This window comes from Simochromis diagramma, unplaced genomic scaffold (genome assembly GCF_900408965.1).
Source record: "Simochromis diagramma unplaced genomic scaffold, fSimDia1.1 OVJJ01000816.1, whole genome shotgun sequence".
Taxonomy (NCBI): Eukaryota; Metazoa; Chordata; class Actinopteri; order Cichliformes; family Cichlidae; genus Simochromis; species Simochromis diagramma.
In genome coordinates, this window is record NW_024386908.1 from 966,510 (window position 1) to 980,468 (window position 13,959).

Sequence of the window (13,959 nt, forward strand, 5' to 3'; positions counted from 1 at the left end):
GGACAAAGCTGGACTGAAAGACAGCACAGAGGCACTAATCATGGCAGCACAGGAACAAGCTCTGAGCACGAGAGCCACAGAGGCTGGGGTCAATCACACCAGGCAAGACCCCAGGTGCAGGCTGTGTAAAGATGCCCCAGAGACAATCCAGCTCATAACAGCAGGGTGCAAGATGCTAGCAGGCAAGGCATACATGGAACGCCATAACCAAGTGGCCGGCATAGTGTACAGGAACATCTGTGCCAAGTATAACCTGGAGTAATTAGTTAGATTACTCGTTATTCCCATCACTGTATATATATATATATATTTACATATATGAGGCATAATATATAATAATAACATTATGATATCATCAAATCAAATCTCATGAGGCATTAAAAAAATATTTGCAAAAGGCTTAAAGACAACTGGAGTATATTGGACTAACCAATACAGGACTAAAGTTGTCTTTAAAAGTCTCTGTAGTATAATTAAAGGATACTGAGGGTAGTGCTGTGCAGAAAGAATAAAAGCCTAAACTAGCTTATTTATGTAATTCATTGACTGCTCGACTGGATATCACTATTTTCCATTATTATTAGTATGTATAAAAGTTCTGTATAAAGTTCAGTTTGCATTTTTGTTTGCATTTATGAAAAGGCAGCACGGTGGCACGATGGTTAGCAGTGTTGCCTCACAGCAAGAAGGTCCTGAGCCGGGGTCTTTCTGTGCGGACTTTGCATGTTCCCGTGTTTGCGTGGGTTCTCCCCGGGTACTCCGGCTTCCTCCCACAGTCCAAAGACATGCACTTTGTGGGGATAGGTTAATTGAAAAATCCAAATTGCCCATAGGTGTGAGTGTGAGTGCGAATGGTTGTCTGTCCCTGTGTGTTGGCCCTGCGAGAGACTGGCGACCTGCCCAGGGTGTACCCCGCCTCTCGCCCTATGACAGCTGGGATAGGCTCCAGCGCCCCCACGACCCTGAAAAGGATAAGAGGAAGCAGATGGATGTATGGATTTATAAAAAGGTGTGGGTCTTGATAAGTGTTAAACTTATACACTTAAAAAACGATCGTTGGCCCTTAGAAACATGGACCAACAATTTTAAAATAAATAATAATGATAATTAAAATGCAGCTGAAACATATGACATCATAGGTTTATTTATTCAAATAATTAATCATTAAGGACGTTGTGTTAGGTGGAAACTGAATGTGTACAGATTATATTTGAATAGATTCAATTTAAAGTCATTTCACTCATATAACAAAATTACATTGAAATTGTACATGTAATGTGTGTATCTGTCGATCTAGCTAGCTGCCTATTATGATGCACATGCAAGTTTTGCTTTGTGTCCTTATGGATTTACAGTAATAACTTGAATATCTTTATAAATGTGATTCCTCTGCTCCGTACAGAAGCAACGATGCCTCTCAGCCACAGAGCTAATCTTATCTTTGAGCTACACCCTTCATAACTTCATGCTCCGTATTACACAGCACATTTAATTACTTGTAGAAGGTTGAAGTGTGAATGTTTTCTTTTTATGTGTGCAGCTGTGTGTGTTTTTTCCTTTCTTTTGTTACACAGCCACTTGCACTTTCACTTAGTGCTCTTGGGTGGAATTTCTTCGGAAGTCTCAGTTTCAGACATTTTACTGTGTCCCTTTGTGACATAAACCTTGTTGGTATTCAGAAACTGTTGAGACTAGTTGGACAAATACCTCAGTGGCTTGTTGGTTCATAATGAAAATGAGACTTCCATGAGACAAAAGCGTGAACACGAGAAGTTTTAAGGCAAACATTTGCTGCAGGCAGCGGAGCTATTTTCTGACAGTCTGCCGTCACGCCTGGATACCAACGTGTACAGTAAGCTGCAGCAACATTACAGTGAAAACCTCTTAATCTGAGTCAACCATACCGACAGTTGTCAGGACTTGTCATCAGCATTAAAGGCAGGAGCATGGACACTCCAGCCTGTGGTGTTTGAATTTAAACAGATGTGATTCATGGTTACGGGGACATTTACTTAAATCCAGCAAAGATGAGAGTACTTCAAAAGAACTTTGCAGGAAGTTAATCCTTTGGAAATCTAGCCACTCATCTCTTACACCATCCTTGACATTTTTTCAAGTTTCGGTCCTTTCATTCAGTAAAGTGAGCCTAGCGTGTGAAACATCAATAGGACCAACCCAAAAGTAGGAGGTGGGAGCCTCCTGTGCACTATAATTTATTTTTCTGCAGCCGTTCCAGCTGTGTTACTCATTCTCATCCTCCACTGAGTCCTCCATCCTCTATCTTCCCCATTTCTTTGAAAAGTTTGCTCCCCCCACCTTTGCTTTGGTAACAACAATCACGTTCTGTGAGGCCGTGTTGCTGTGGCGGTTGCATTGCGTTGGACTTTATTCCACGCGTTCAAAAAGTTGCCCCTTGTTTGTACTGAAAGCTCACCAGGCCCAACACTCACATCATCACTTCATCGCTGACCTTCATGAGTCACGAGGATCTTAACAACATATATAAACAACTTTACTTAAAATAGGTTTTCTTACAGGCAGTTATGTCATCTCCCAAACATCCGGTGTCCATATTTGGTCTAGCGTGCTTCCAACCGGGTGTCCTGCTGTGTCATGACATCACCTCAGTTAAACTGTTTTTTATGTGGGTGAACTAGAGCGCGACAGATGGGCTTTCCAAGACTCCAAACATAAAAAAAGCACAAAAAAGTGTTCCAATTAGCGAAGGAGTATAAACAAAGGGGGGACCAAAATGTCAGGATGGGGGTGGAATCAGGTGGTCGGAGCATGGGTAAACAGTGAGATAAACATTTGTTTGAGTGGAGCAGTGAGTCAGGTCATGTATGGGGTCTTTTCCAAGAGGAAAGACTTACTGTATCTGTGTAAATGTTTTTCTGGACTTCACTCTGCAGTTATTCAGGAAACTCGGCTCATGTGAGGCCGACCCTTCAGATAAGCATCGAGGTAAAATATACCCTCATTTCTTAATGGCGTTAAAAAGATCTTTCCTCAGCTCTTCCAAGATGACTCACTGTGTCTTCTGCCTCACTCACTTGTGGCCAAAAACCAGGAATAGATGGTTGTAGATTGACTAAAGTGTGACTTAAACATTGCACCATATTATTAGGAAGTCGATGGCTGTCCTGTTTGCAAACAGTGCTGTAGTAGTCGAGACTTGACGTGTTTGGGCACCCCGAACCGCTTTCTGCTCCGATGGCTTCTGTGGAAAGTATCCAAAAGATTTTGATAGAGACGCTATGGTGTAAAAATGATGCAATACCAGCAAGAGGCTATGCAAGTCATGCGAGATGCACTACTGTGGAATGGCAAACACACGTAGATCCTTAGAGGAATATTTATAAGAGTGTAACAGTTTGGCAGCTCTGGCTTCAATATTCATTAGAAATCCTTCTTACAGGCAATTACAGTGGGGCAAAAAAGTATTTAGTCAGCCACCGATTGTGCAAGTTCCCCCACCTAAAATGATGACAGAGGTCAGTAATTTGCACCAGAGGTACACTTCAACTGTGAGAGACAGAATGTGAAAAAAAAAAATCCATGAATCCACATGGTAGGATTTGTAAAGAATTTATTCGTAAATCAGGGTGGAAAATAAGTATTTGGTCAATAACAAAAATACAACTCAATACTTTGTAACATAACCTTTGTTGGCAATAACAGAGGTCAAACGTTTACTATAGGTCTTTACCAGGTTTGCACACACAGTAGCTGGTATTTTGGCCCATTCCTCCATGCAGATCTTCTCGAGAGCAGTGATGTTTTGGGGCTGTCGCCGAGCAACACGGACTTTCAACTCCCGCCACAGATTTTCTATGGGGTTGAGGTCTGGAGACTGGCTAGGCCACTCCAGGACTTTCAAATGCTTCTTACGGAGCCACTCCTTTGTTGCCCGGGCGGTGTGTTTTGGATCATTGTCATGTTGGAAGACCCAGCCTCGTTTCATCTTCAAAGTTCTCACTGATGGAAGGAGGTTTTGGCTCAAAATCTCACGATACATGGCCCCATTCATTCTGTCCTTAGCACGGATCAGTCGTCCTGTCCCCTTGGCAGAAAAACAGCCCCATAGCATGATGTTTCCACCCCCATGCTTCACAGTAGGTATGGTGTTCTTGGGATGCAACTCAGTATTCTTCTTCCTCCAAACACGACGAGTTGAGTTTATACCAAAAAGTTCTACTTTGGTTTCATCTGACCACATGACATTCTCCCAATCCTCTGCTGTATCATCCATGTGCTCTCTGGCAAACTTCAGACGGGCCTGGACATGCACTGGCTTCAGCAGCGGAACACGTCTGGCACTGCGGGATTTGATTCCCTGCCGTTGTAGTGTGTTACTGATGGTGACCTTTGTTACTTTGGTCCCAGCTCTCTGCAGGTCATTCACCAGGTCCCCCCGTGTGGTTCTGGGATCTTTGCTCACCGTTCTCATGATCATTTTGACCCCACGGGATGAGATCTTGCGTGGAGCCCCAGATCGAGGGAGATTATCAGTGGTCTTGTATGTCTTCCATTTTCTGATGATTGCTCCCACAGTTGATTTTTTCCACACCAAGCTGCTTGCCTATTGTAGATTCACTCTTCCCAGTCTGGTGCAGGTCTACAATACTTTTCCTGGTGTCCTTCGAAAGCTCTTTGGTCTTGGCCATGGCGGAGTTTGGAGTCTGACTGTTTGAGGCTGTGGACAGGTGTCTTTTATACAGATGATGAGTTCAAACAGGTGCCATTCATACAGGTAACGAGTGGGGGACAGAAAAGCTTCTTACAGAGGACGTTACAGGTCTGTGAGAGCCAGAGATTTTCCTTGTTTGAGGTGACCAAATACTTATTTTCCACCCTAATTTACGAATAAATTCTTTACAAATCCTACCATGTGAATTCATGGATTTTTTTTTCACATTCTGTCTCTCACAGTTGAAGTAAATGGCCTGTATTTATATAGCGCTTTACTTAGTCCCTAAGGACCCCAAAGCGCTTTACATATCCAGTCATCCACCCATTCACACACACATTCACACACTGGTGATGGCAGCTACATTGTAGCCACAGCCACCCTGGGGCGCGCTGACAGAGGCGAGGCTGCCGGACACTGGCGCCACCGGGCCCTCTGACCACCACCAGTAGGCAACGGATGAAGTGTCTTGCCCAAGGACGCAACGACCGAGACTGTCCGAGCCGGGGCTCGAACCGGCAACCTTCCGATTACAAGGCGAACTCCCAACTCTTGAGCCACGATCGCGTGGCCTCTGGTGCAAATTACTGACCTCTGTCATCATTTTAAGTGGGGGAACTTGCACAATCGGTGGCTGACTAAATACTTTTTTGCCCCACTGTATATAAGAGACTAATGTAATTTCCCCCCCAAGGAAGCCACAACCCCCCCTCACCTCAGAAAGTTTGAAATAAGCTTGGACGTTCTTTTCCAAATTTCTAAATCACTAAAGCTACAAAACCTACAACAAATAAATTGACCCCCTATTAGTCAAATTTAACCCTCTTTTTTGCCTTACAGCAGGGCTGGGCAACTCCAGGCCTCGAGGGCCGGTGTCCTGCAGCTTTTAGATGTGTCCTTGAACCAACACAGCTGATTTAAACGGCTAAATTACCTCATCAACACGTCTTGAAGTTGCAATCATGTCATTCAGGTGTGTCGACCCAGGATGAGATCTAAAACTTGCAGGACACCGGCCCACGAGGCCTGGAGGTGCCCAGCCCTGCCTTACAGCATGAAACCTGCCAGTTCAATTAACCTGATACGTCCATGATACGTTAGGTTGTGGGACCATCTTTACCAGCAAGAAGTCTGGAGTCTGAAATGGTCATCACTGCTGTGATCGTGGTCATTTGTCCTGTCACGTGATCCAGTTTCAGCTAAATTTTGTATCTGAAATTGGACAGAGGATTTCATACATGATTCAGTGACTCCAAGGTGCCCAAGTCCTGTGGCTGTAAATCAAACCCAACTCATCACCCCTGCGCCGCCATGCTTCACAGTCAGCAGGAAGTGTTTTTGCAGATATGCTGTGTCTATTTTTAGTTTGTTAGATGTCACACATCTATTCACACAGAATAGAAGGTGTTTGCTGTTAAACCATTTTAGTGTTTGAGTTCATTCACGACAATTTGGTGCGATACTCCAGTAACTGGGACCGGTGGTGGCACTTGGTGAGCATATTAGAGCTTCATAGTCCAAAGGTAAACTGTGCCTCCGAGTCAGTGCACAACTCTGACGACCTGGGTAAGTCCTCCAGGGGACCTCTTCAACTTTTTCTCAAACTGTTATGGAGTCGATGCATCGCATTAAATGAGAACACACGGATGAACTTTCCTGGAAACACATAAAACTGCCGCCTTTTCAGATACACGCGCGCCCGTCACTGAGCAATAATGTCCGACACTCCTGCTTTTCAGTCAAGCTGAAGATTGTCGAATCATTGGTGGACAGAAGATTAAAAAACAAGTCTGATAAATGAAAACGATAAATGTAGTAAGAAAAGCAGTAAACTAAGGACGGCCTTTTGAGAAGAAGGAAGCATGAACGGTAAATGTGTCTTATTTCTATAAAGCTTCTCTATTTTCTCAAGTGTTGTTCCCAAAATGTGGTTTTAATGATTTGATTATAAGTTAAACAAAGTAAGTATGATAATATAGTTCTGATAAATTTACGACGAGATGGAGGAAACCTGTCTGGAGGCTGTCTGAGCTTTAAAAGGCGAACTGCGTCTCGAAAATACACACATGATAACACAAAAACACTTACCTTCCATAAGAATTTATATGATCCTATTATCTACTTCATGACAAACCTTGTTTCCTACAGGCTGTTTGATTTAGCTCACTGCAAATTAAATTGTGGGTTATTGCAAGTCATCACTGAAAAGGAAAACAAAAAATTAAGTTGTGGTTTCAGCATGCCAGGAGTTCAGGGGGTCACGGGTGAGACAAGTCTGTGCTTCGATACAGATGAAGTTATCATACACGTGACAGCATCCGTCTGCACACTATTTTTCTTCCGTAACCTTATGCAAACTTTTGAAAACTTTCTTTTTCTGATCCCTTTTTGAAAATTTTACTTCACTTCAAGATGAGTTACTAAACTCGAGAGTATTTACACCAGGCCTTTTAATCTACGCAAAGTACACACACTTAAACTAAAGGGTTTAAGTGTGTGGAGTGTAGACAGAGGAGGTGGGAGTGAAGGAAAAAGTCGTCAGATGACAGAGTAAAATTCTTGGCTTCATCTCCTGGCAAATTCTGAAGCGATCCTCTGCTGCTTAGGTTCAATATAGACTTAAAATATGTGTGAAATTGTGTGAAATTTCACTGTATTTTAGTTTTACTAAGTATGAATGTAAAATGGAGAAAAGCCTCGCTCTGTCCGAAGGCTTAAACACATTTGAAATCCTAATTTTACTTCCTCTTTGAGCCGCAAATGAAACGTGCAATTTCTACAATTCGAAAAAGCCCAAACTCACTACTTTATAACCACCTGAACAGGAACTACTAATGCAAGATGTTGTGGACTCCATCAGCGACTTCCTGGCCACAGTGGTGAGCATTCTCACCCTGCCTTTAAAACCCCCAAATCTATATCATGTATGAATGAAACGCAATGGCAAACATTCGATTTTTTATTATTATTGTTATTATGACTGACAGGAGTATGTTTAGTTAAATACTAATACAAAGGTTAAAGGGAAACCTGACGTGAGCAACTTTAAATGCGATGATGTTGACACTGTGCTGAGTCATGACTTGTGGGGTAAGATTACACACAGGAACCCCAACATTAACCATTTCCTTTTTTGTGACTTCCTGCATTTGTTTCCAATTCCCAGTATGACCTGCGCAGACATGAATGAACCCGTCTATGATCACAGTGATGAAAATGAAGCTGCGAAAAGTTGATCTTTTTCTTACTTCCTCTGTTTTTAAATGTTGTCAGAGCACCCGGGATACATCAAACATACACGTGTAACACATTTGGGGATGTCTGTTTGTACAAACCCTGATTTTTTACAAGCAGCCTGTGTAAATCTCAATTGAATCGAATATAAAAACTACAAAAAAAACCCTGTTAATCATTATTTTTACAAGTAGATACAGCGTTGGAGTCAGTGTTACAGTTTTGGCTTGTATCGGGGTAGTGGTGAGGGGAGTTGTGCTCTCTCTCTCTTGCTCTCTCTCTCTAAATATATATATTTATATATATTGTATTAATAGAAGCTGCTCTCCTCACATTACTGTAACTTTCTCGCCCATATTTTGAAGCACCCATATCTGGGTCACTGATGTTTCGTCATCAACTGGATGTCAATTTTTTCCTTTAGACAACAATCCCAAAACACTAGAGCGCTGGTGGAGATGTTACGCTTGCCTATTTATTGAAACCCAGCTCAATATTTTCATATTTTAATGTAACTGTCTTTCTTAGATCTTTCTTCCTTTGGTTCTTCATCAGCAGCCAAACTCTTCATTTACTCTATGTTGTTCTCTTCATCGTCTTCCATCTGAGGCTGCTCTTTCTCTGGCAACAGGCCGTAGCTGTTGAGGAAACCCTCCACGTCAGTAGCAAAGAATTCCTCATTTAGATGCTGTGTGCAGGACAGGAAGTTTCCCAGTAGCTCTCCAGCTTTGTACACGAGCAGCGTGGGTAAATATTCATCCGAGAAGCGCTCGGCGGCACCGGAGGCGACGGCGTCAATCTTGCAGAACTTTACGGTGGGATACTCAGTGGCCAGGCAGTCAAGGCAGCTGTTGAGTGCCTCGCAGCCTTTAATCCCATTCTTGTAGATGTGCACAACCACAACCGTGCTGTGATGCTCCTTTTCAATAACTTCTAGGAAAGCCTCTCCACTGTCCAGGTCATACACGCCTTCAAACCTCGGCCCAAAGCTGAGCTTGTCATGCATCTCTTGCATGCACCGCTTTCTGTAGCTCTTTAGACATCCTTCATCCTCCTCCTTAAGCAGTTCATACTCTTGGACGCTCATCTGAAGGAAGTGTATTAAAACAGTAGTTACATTTTTGGGTTGATATTTATGTGCAGCATTTGGAATGGCAAACATTTGCTGCTCGAGGCTAAAGTTTTTTAAATTAACTGAGAATTTCTACAATTTCCTGCACATCGGAGTTAAGAACTGGTTTAGCGCTGTGGGAACTGGGTTGTGTCATACCTTGCGGTTAAGGTTTCCTCTGGAGGTATCTTTTGCTTTGCTGGGGGATGACATTTGTCTCAGCAGTTCCCTTTTTGCAGGATTCAAGTTTTCTTGGTCCATGCTTTCCAACTTAAACCTCCTCCAGTCATTGATCACCCCTTTGGGGCCTACGGAGAAAGCAGATAGTTGTTTGTGTTCAGGGAAATTACTAATGTCTGTGCTAAACTATTTATGAACGCAGAGTGGCGAGAACGAAACAGGAGTGGGAAGGCAGATGCTTCAACAGACAGGATTTAACTCATGTCTGTCAGTCCTGCGTGTGGGAGCTGTGGTTTTATAAAGCAGCAGTCATACAAGTCTTGGTTTTAACAGTGATGTCGTATATATTTGTGTTTGAAACCACTGGTCACGCTTATGGATAAGGAAGTGTACCAGTTACCTCCGTGTTGCATAATAAAAAGAAGATTAGAGCATCTGTTAACGTCTTACAATCCTCCAGGTCACTGATGTACGGTGGCCCTGAGAGGCCAAACGGTCTGCAACTTAAGAAAACACCAGCAATAAGAAAAACGCTGCAAAAGCACACAAAACACACCGGAAACAGGAAAAAAGAAAACAGAAATAGAAAAAACAAAAACGGAAATAGGAAAAAACAGATTTCCAAAAGCACAAGGGAAGTGTTTGTGGGGAGACAATAACCCGACGGACCAGTTGCAGGAACCAAAACATGTTAGGTACGTGTGTTTTAATCTCATCATTCATATAATACTGATGACTGATTTTTAGGCTAATAGCTAAGCTAACACACTTCTCATCTTTTCTTTCCTCACAAAACCGACAGATCCTCCACTTTTAAGTGTCTCTCAGCGCAGTTCTTATCAACTGGTCCTGCAACTGGTCCGTCGGGTTATTGTCTCCCCAGAAACACTTCCCTTGTGCTTTTGGAAATTTTTTTTCCTATTTTTGTTTTCTTTTTTCCTAAATCCGTTGTGTTTTGTGTGCTTTTGCAGCGTTTTTCTTATTGCTGGTGTTTTCTTAAGTTCCAGTCCGTTTGGCCTCTCAGGGCCACCGTACTGATGGCTTGTTTAAAGCTTTGATTTTCAAACAATAAAAAAACATCCACAGAGAATTTTATTTAAAAAGATGTGCAAGAGTGTCAGCAAACTCTTCTTCTATTTCTACACTTCAGTTTAACACACACGGCCCAGTTTTATAGAATCGTCCGTGTGGTAGATTGGAAATGTTTATGACCGGAGAACTGTGATGCCAAAATTCATGCTTGAGATTTAATTTGAACAGTAGCATGTCCTAATTTCTTAAGATATGCTTGTTTACCATGTGACTCAGACACATCCTAACCCATGTCAGGTTGCGTTAGGTTGTGTTTGAGCCACAGCCTGACCCTAATCTTTGTCAGGTTGCTGATGAAGTGGTGGACGTGAGGTTGAAGTGCCCAGACTCTGCAGATTTACACTTCGCTCTGCTTTTTTACTCTAAAAACTATTTTCTTGATGAACAATCTCATAGTGTTTGTGAAAACACCATAAACACAAAGTGTCAGTTTCTGTGTGAGGTTTTAAACGCCATGTCGCCTCACCTGTTTGGGTCGCGGTCTCTTCCAAGTCAATCAGTCGCTCAGACATTTTCCTGGTTGGTTAGCTGGAGGACGAAAATCGAGAAAATGCCGACATGGCGCCATTAATGATTTAGATAATGTTTGGGTTGTCACTGCAACAGATTTAGAGTCACTGCTACTGGATATCTGGTGACTTCCACGATTTTTAATTAAATCAATGCAGTCTAAGAGGATTACTGACCTGCGGCAAGTCCTTAAAGCTACTGCTTGAAGAATGAGCTGATGAATGTGGTCACTAAAATCATGAAACGCAATCATAAACACAAGATTACACAATCACAGTGATGCTGCAAATTTAGTGATTAAAACAGATGTGTGAATGCAACAGAAACTACACATTTAGATGCATTAGCATATTCTTATTGCAAATATATTCTTAGTGCAAATACTGGTAAAATTGCCATCTTGCTAAACTTTTGACCTTCGCACTGCTTCCTAATGTCTCTGTGATGCTGCTGTTTGCACAGGTAGGTTGGCCTACATCCACCTCTATGCTGTAGCCAATATCTGATTGGATTAAATGATCTCTCCCAGGGTTCCAGGTACTGCAGTCCTGCTTCCTGTATGCAGTCACAATCTGGGGTAATGATCTTTATGATGGCAGGTCTAAGTTCCTCTAAGGTCACAGCAAGACGTAATTTTCTGTGATGAGCTCTAGCATTAGCAAATGGAGCTAGGTAAACAGCCTATACTTGTTATTATTATTACTATTATTATTATTATTATTATTATTGTAGGTCTGTTTCTCTGTGTGTTGGTGAGAAATAGACGTCTCGTAACCATCTGACTTCCAATTAGTCACAGACCCGTGACTAAACTCAGCACTGTCAGAATGAACTCTTTGTTTGTGTTCTGCGCAGAAGCTTTTACTTTAAGTCATCAAAGAAACGAAACGAGAATAAACAAAAACAGCCCCTCGGATACATAACGTGGCAACATAATGTAAATTATACACATGAAACATAAAAAAGGCCCCAAAGTCTGTGTATGTAAGCAAAACACACTGACCAAATAGCTCGTGTACTTTAAATGATTTCGTTCAAAACTCAACTTCACATTTCTAAACCCGCCTGTGTGACTTTGTACTGCATTATTAACAAAGGTTGTCTTACCTCCCACGGTCACAGTGAGGTCCTCCCTTTGTAGCAGCAGATAACCTTGCACTGATCTCCACTCAGTCACTTCACTGAGCTATCTGTTGCTGGACGGTGTGTGTTTTTGCGTGCATGTGTGTGTCTATTCCAGCCAATGAAATTGGTCTAATGGAGATTTCAAAAGCAACCCTGTACGCCGAACAGAAATAGAGCGCAGATCCTAAGAGGATTTCACCCTCAGCAATTAGAAGACTCGACTTGATAAAGGCCTGACTACACTCGACGAAGAAAGAGAGAGAATGACAAAAAACTGAAAGAAAAACGTTTCTTTTTTAAAAAGCTTCTTTTCTTTTTTCTCCCATATCGCACATTTAATGCATCACTTGATCAGGCAGCTGATAAAAGCCATCCCTATTCAAGAGCAGTACACAAGAGCCACTGTGTTGCATTTTTTATGAGCAGCGCATTAAGAGTTAACTCGAGGAAAAGCACCATATCCCCAAGATGAACTTTCAAATAAAGTGATCCTGTCTGGAATTCAAAGTTCTTCCAGGCATAGAGCTTCACACGAAACACATGACGGGAATCTTTCAAAACACAAAACACCGCTAGCTAAGGGTGGGGAATATCTAGTGATACGCTTTGTCATGTGCTTCCCGACCGTTTTCGCACAAAAATCCCACTCACTCATTTCTAAAACCTAGATTTCCCTCACAGGTAGATTGGTAGTTACGTTTCAGAATTATGTAAAATTTTATTTGGAGGTAAAAAAACAAACAAAAACAAAACAATGTCAACATGTGATCCTGTTTTATTCACTGGTTATAACCAAGTAAGACATACTGAGAATATTAAGAAACACAAGTAGTAAGAACAAAGCAGAGACAACTGTAAAAGTGGTGTGTGGTTAGGTAATTAAGTTCTTCAAGTTAAGACAGAGTTCAGCACGAGCTTATAAAACCTAAATTCTTGTTATAGTTTTGTAATGTAATGCGTGTTGTCTCCTTGCATGTCTCCACAGCTCAAGAATTTCCGCTTTTAAGCGACAAAAGAGGAAGACGTGATTTCCTTTGGTTTAAGAATGTATGCATCTGTTCCTCAATATTAAAATATAACTAACTAATATTAGAATAGAATAGAATAATCCTTTAATTGTCTCACAAGGGGAAATTTGGTTGTAACAGCAGCCAAAAAGACAGATATACAAACAAACAGGACACAGGACACAGAACAGAAACATACACAATTTTTACATATTTACATCAAGGACAGTGGTTACTATATACAGAGAGTATTGTACAGTTATTAAATTAAATTAAATAGCTACAGATAAGAGGCAAAGCAGGTTGTAGTGCGAATCGGTTGATTAACTTATTGCAGCTTATTACTAATCAGGAGGACGTTTATATGGATAACAAAGCAAATTCTATCCCTTCCTGTTTTTATATTTTCCCAAATACGAGTGCTTGTTACTGATCCTTAGACAACAACATTACGCCGTAAACTGGTGACACACAGTGACGTAAAAATGTTAAATACTTTAAGTGGAAAAAGTATTTTAGTAAACACATTTACTTTCCATTGCAGTTGAACTTTGCTCATCTGCCCAAAGCATCTGAATATCATTATCTTCACAGCAGGTATTTGTTTCCCTTCAGAGCAACATAAATGCAGGAACTGCACCTTTCAAGTTTTATAATTTCGCAAGTTTACGTGCGAGAAGGAATCACCTCTTTGCACTCTTTGCCTTCATGCATCACTGTAAGCTTTCCGTTCCCTGAGTGCTGAATCACTGCAGCGCATTTAGGAAGGGCAAATGCTCGCCACACCCACACGATATTTTCTGCAACCGTGTTTGGCTTTTGCCCTTCATCTCTGCGTCTGTGTCCTGTCTTTATTGGCTTAAGGGATTACTGGACTTTTTTATTTAGGCACACAGAGCATGCATGTCAGGTGGGGTTCCATTATTCTCAGTCACTCGTAAAGCCCGGGTTGCTTACAGTGGAATTCGGCTGAATATTTTGCACCTTTTGTGCTAAAACTGTCTGTCAGC

At 41.8% G+C, this 13,959-nt stretch overlaps 1 protein-coding gene across 1 annotated transcript; it reads right to left on the bottom strand.

The window, feature by feature from the left end:
* Window positions 1-7,636: 7,636 nt before the first annotated feature.
* Window positions 7,637-12,719, bottom strand: pdcb (phosducin b). Its single transcript, XM_040035207.1, has 5 exons — window positions 11,925-12,719; window positions 10,994-11,047; window positions 10,774-10,835; window positions 9,195-9,343; window positions 7,637-9,011 (listed from the first exon to the last, which is right to left on the bottom strand). The coding sequence occupies exons 3-5, from the start codon at window positions 10,817-10,819 to the stop codon at window positions 8,496-8,498; spliced, it is 711 nt and encodes a 236-aa protein (XP_039891141.1). The 5' UTR covers window positions 10,820-10,835; window positions 10,994-11,047; window positions 11,925-12,719; the 3' UTR covers window positions 7,637-8,495.
* Between the last annotated feature and the right edge of the window lie 1,240 nt (window positions 12,720-13,959).